Source organism: Terrapene carolina, unplaced genomic scaffold (genome assembly GCF_002925995.2).
Source record: "Terrapene carolina triunguis isolate 2854851 unplaced genomic scaffold, T_m_triunguis-2.0 Scaffold32570, whole genome shotgun sequence".
Lineage (NCBI taxonomy): Eukaryota > Metazoa > Chordata > Testudines > Emydidae > Terrapene > Terrapene triunguis.
In genome coordinates this window covers 1-4,158 of record NW_020696921.1, presented here as the reverse complement: position 1 = coordinate 4,158, position 4,158 = coordinate 1, and the positions used below count along the sequence as shown (strand labels likewise).

The following is a 4,158-nucleotide window of genomic DNA, read 5'->3' as shown; positions in this document are numbered from 1 at the left end:
CACCCCACAGCCAGCTGCTCTCCGGGGCCCTGCGCTGCATCTGGAGTTCTGTGCCGCCCGCCGGAAACCTGCCCCACCGCGCCGGGCCGCGAAGGCCCAGTGAAGTCTGAGTGCGGGGAAACAGCCCGAGATGGGTAGGAATTCTCACCCCCAGCAGGGGGCGCTGCGGGGCGCGGGGCAGGCGGGTTGGCTGCTGGGGCAGATCCCCGCTGCTCCAGTCCCAACCTTTCACCCCCTAACAAACAGGAAATGGCAGCTGTATTCCCTGAAATCCTCCGGGGCCCTCCTGCCATGCCCTGGCTCTGGGCACCCGAGAGCAGCTTGTCTACCCAGCGCATTCTGCCAGCACCCAGCATGACCGTACCCTGCCATGGCATAACGCCTGCTATAAATTGTCACGCTTGCAATTCACGCCTTGGCTGGCGCGGGGGGCTCCTGCCTCCGTCCTGCCCCGTAGCTGAGCCTTTGAGGGGGGAACAGGGGTTGATTTCCCAACTCTTGCTTTCTGCATGGGAATGAAATCATTGGGCCGGGCACAAGGACACCCCCAGGGCCCTGCAGGGCCAGCCCCCGGGCCTTTTCCAGCCTGTGCTCCCGCGCTTGGCCCTTCCACCCCCCCCGTCCCTCAGTGAAAGCGGATGCAGAACTCGCAACCCAAGCACAGCCCCCGGTGCCCAGGGTCTCAAGAAAGAGCCAGGGATGCTGAGACGGCCCCTGTGGCCAAGATCCAAGGGGCCAGAAGCTTCTGCAAACAAAGGGCTTTTATTGTCCAAACGCAAGGAGGATCGGGTCCCTTCCCCACCCTGGATCGGGACCGCGGCTCGGCTTGGTGGGCACCCCCGGGCTGGGCCGCTGCTCTCACGGGGAGCCTGCATCCCCCCTGGCTGGATCCTCAGCCGCTGGTGTCCTGAGGTTTTGGGCTCTCCTTGGGCAGTGGTAGAAGTCCTTCGCAGCAGCCATTGGGTGGTGGGGGGCGGGTTAGAGAGAGAGAGAAAGGGGGCAGGGAACAGCCCCCCCCCCATAGAGCAATGGGCTGAGGAGGCATCAGTTGCTTAGGCGCATCCTGCCCGGCCTGGGGAGAGAAGAGGAGACAGTGAAATGCCGCGTGGCCTTTGGAGGCAGGGTCCAGGCTGGGGAGCTGGGATCCCATGGGCGGCGGGGGGCAGAAGGATCCAGGCCTGGAGCTCAGGTTTGTTCTGAATCTCCGTCCGCTAGAGCAGAGGCTGGAGGGAATCGCGCTCCCGGCACAGCTGGGCCGGCGGGTGTGACTCAGGGCACCGGCTGTGCCCGCACGACGCTGGCCTAGCAGAGGCGCTTGGAGTCAGGATGGTTTCGGGGAGTTAGAGCTCTCAGCAGCCCTGCAAGGCGAGTATGTTCATGGGTGGGGAAACCGAGGCACCGGGAAGGCCTTGCCTGAGGCCAGGGCAGAGCTGGGCGTGGGGTCCAGGCGTTCTGATGCCCTATCCCGAGTGATGAAAGCAAAGCCACACTGCCCCCTGTGCATGGGGCCCGTCCACGCCGGTGCCCTGGCCAGAGCCCCCAGGGCCCCCCAACAGGCGTTTGGTTCGCTCGGGCTGGGACAGGCTCGGTTCCCCGTGAGGGACGCGGCGCTGCAGAGAGGAGCGGGAGGAGAAGGTGAATGATTTGTGCCCGTCTGATGGCATTAGACCTCAGCTGGCAGCGGAACAAGTCCCTGTGCCTCAGTTTCCCCCTCTGCAGAACGGGGCTCAGGCTCCTGCCCTCGGAGGTCGGCTGCTGGGAGGTGCTAGGGGGTGGTAGCAGCACCCCAGAAACACGAGCCTCTTCCAGGGCAGAGGGATTTGACACACACACATTAGAGATTATCCGCCGGGCACGGAGACGGTCCTCCCGGGTCCGAGGGGAGAAAGGAGCGGCCACCCCCCAAAACAGAGTCCGAAAAGTAAAGGCCCCGGGGGGGGGCACCTACCCGACAGCACCCACTCAGCCAGACAGGATGTGCTTGACGAAGGCTGTGGGGGGAGGAGAGAGGCTTTAGGCAGTGGAACTGGGCCCCCAGAGGCACCTGGATGGCCCCTCCCTTAGGAACCTCCCCCCTCCCCCCCCCGCTTCCCGGCAATGCGACTGGAGGGTCCCCGACTCCGGGCTCTCACCTTCGTAGTTGATGCAGCCGTTGGAGTCCTCGTGCCCGGACAGGAGGGCGTCCACCTCCTCCTCCGTCAGCTTCTCGCCTGCGGCCGGAGGGGGCAGCGCGTTAGTGCTGGGGAGATGTTCCCCCCCGGCCCTGTGCCCACCCAACAGCCCGGGGGGCCCTGTCCCTGTCCCTGCTGGGTGCCAGACCCACAGCCCTGGGGGGGCCCTGTTTCCCCCCTGATCACTCTGGGGAGCCCTGCCCCCCCCCATCTGGTGCCAGACCAACATCCCCAGGGGGCCCTGTTCCTGCCCGGTGCCCGCCTGACGCTGCCTGGTACCTGTCCAACAGCCTGGGGGGGGGCTGTCCCTGCCCGGTGCCAGACCGACAGCCCTGGGGCGGGGGGGGGGGCATTCCCCGCTGCCTGGTACCAGACCAATAGCCCTGTTCCCCCCCTGCCCGGTGCTCACTCTGGGGGGCCCTGCCCCCCCACCCAGTGCCAGACTGACAGCCCTGACGGGGCCTTGTCCTGCCCCCATGGGGACCCCACCCCGGGGGGGCCCTGCCCAGTGCCCGACCGACAGCCATGCCCACCCCTGAAAGGGCCCAGCCTGGGTAGCAGCAGGGCAAGCTGCCTCCTGCCCCGTCCCTGCCCACAGGCCTTGCCCAACCCAGAAGGGACACTGAGCCTCAGCACAGCCAGTGCTTGGCGCCGGGCAGGACACCTGGGTGGGGCACCCCTGGCCTGGCGCCGTACCCGCGGGCCCCTGCCCCAGACTTGCTGAGCCTCGCCAGCCTCAGAGGCCCCTGTCTCGGGGGCTGCCCTGTGGGGGGACCCCTCTGCCAGCAACAGGCGGCGCTCACCCAGCGTGGAGAGCACATGGCGCAGCTCGGCCCCCATGACGGTGCCATTCCCCTCCTTGTCGAAGACCCGCAGCCCCTCCACGTAGTCCTCGAAGGTGCCCTGGTCCTTGTTCTTGGCGATGGTCTGCAGCATGGGCAGGAACTGCTCGAACTCCACCCGCCTGGAGTGCAGCTCTGCCGCGGGAGGGGGAAACTGAGGCTGGGCCAAGCCCCCAGGGACCCCGCCATGCAGCCCCCCCTCATGTGGCTGGAGGAGGGCAGTCTGGCCCCCCTGGCACCGCATGGGGCCCCTGATGCCCCCCCATCACATAGCCCAATCAAACCCCAAAGGAGGACCCCCATTGCTAACCCCAGTAAGGGGGTCTCTGAAAGGCTAGGGGTCCAGACCCACTCCCACCACACACACAATCCACAGCTAGCGTGGGGCTGGTGGGAGACCCCCAGAGCAGGGAGGGGCTGGAAGTAACACCCCTCCGAGACGCGTGGGGGAATTCCTTTCTCCCTTTGGAGCAACTGTTTCAGGCTCTCTGCAGACTCAGGCAGATGCCGTCACCCTGGATTCCAGATTCTTCCCTTTTCACAGTGCAAGCTGGGGCTGCGATGTCACGTGACTCCAGAAGCTGGGGCTTTGGCCACAGGCTGATAGCGCCCGAGCCACATCCCACCCTCCACCCCGGCCCCGCAGCTGCTGAGGCCGCTCGCTCACCATCGGGCTTGGGGTGGCCCAGCACCTTCATGACCTCGGCGTTGGTGGGGTTCTGGCCCAGGGCCCGCAGCACATCCCCGCACTGGCTCAGCTGAATCTTGCCGTCCCCGACCCGGTCAAAGAGCTGGAAAGCCTCCTTGTAATCTGGGGCGGGGAGCAGAGCAGGTCAGAGGGGCTGGAACCAGACATCCTCTGCTAGTCTAACTCACCTGCTTCATGCCAGGGAGGGGGGCCCAGCCCGGTCCGGACCGCCCTTCCTGCCAGCATCCAGCAAAGCCCAGAGATCACCAACCCCAGCAGGAGCCAGGAACGGAGCTCCAGAGACCCCCATCCCCGTCCCAAGGGGCAGCATCCCGCTCTGGGCGTGACGTGCTGCTCACGCTTGTATCGCCCCCAGATCCCATCGAAATCTGAGATTACACACAGGGCGCATCGCTGAGACACAGCCACCTCTGGGGTGCAACCTGGCCGCTGCTGA

The 4,158-nt window shown here is 66.4% G+C and overlaps 1 protein-coding gene across 1 annotated transcript; it reads right to left on the bottom strand.

Annotated features, from left to right (window-relative positions):
• Positions 1-743: 743 nt before the first annotated feature.
• LOC112125767 (myosin light polypeptide 6-like) lies at positions 744-3,834 on the bottom strand (the record flags this gene model as incomplete). The annotated part of the gene is made up of 5 exons (XM_024224153.2): positions 744-1,072; positions 1,949-1,991; positions 2,133-2,210; positions 2,975-3,148; positions 3,681-3,834. Coding segments are annotated over 4 exons (435 nt in total), but the record flags the coding sequence as incomplete, so codon positions are not given.
• Positions 3,835-4,158: the final 324 nt, after the last annotated feature.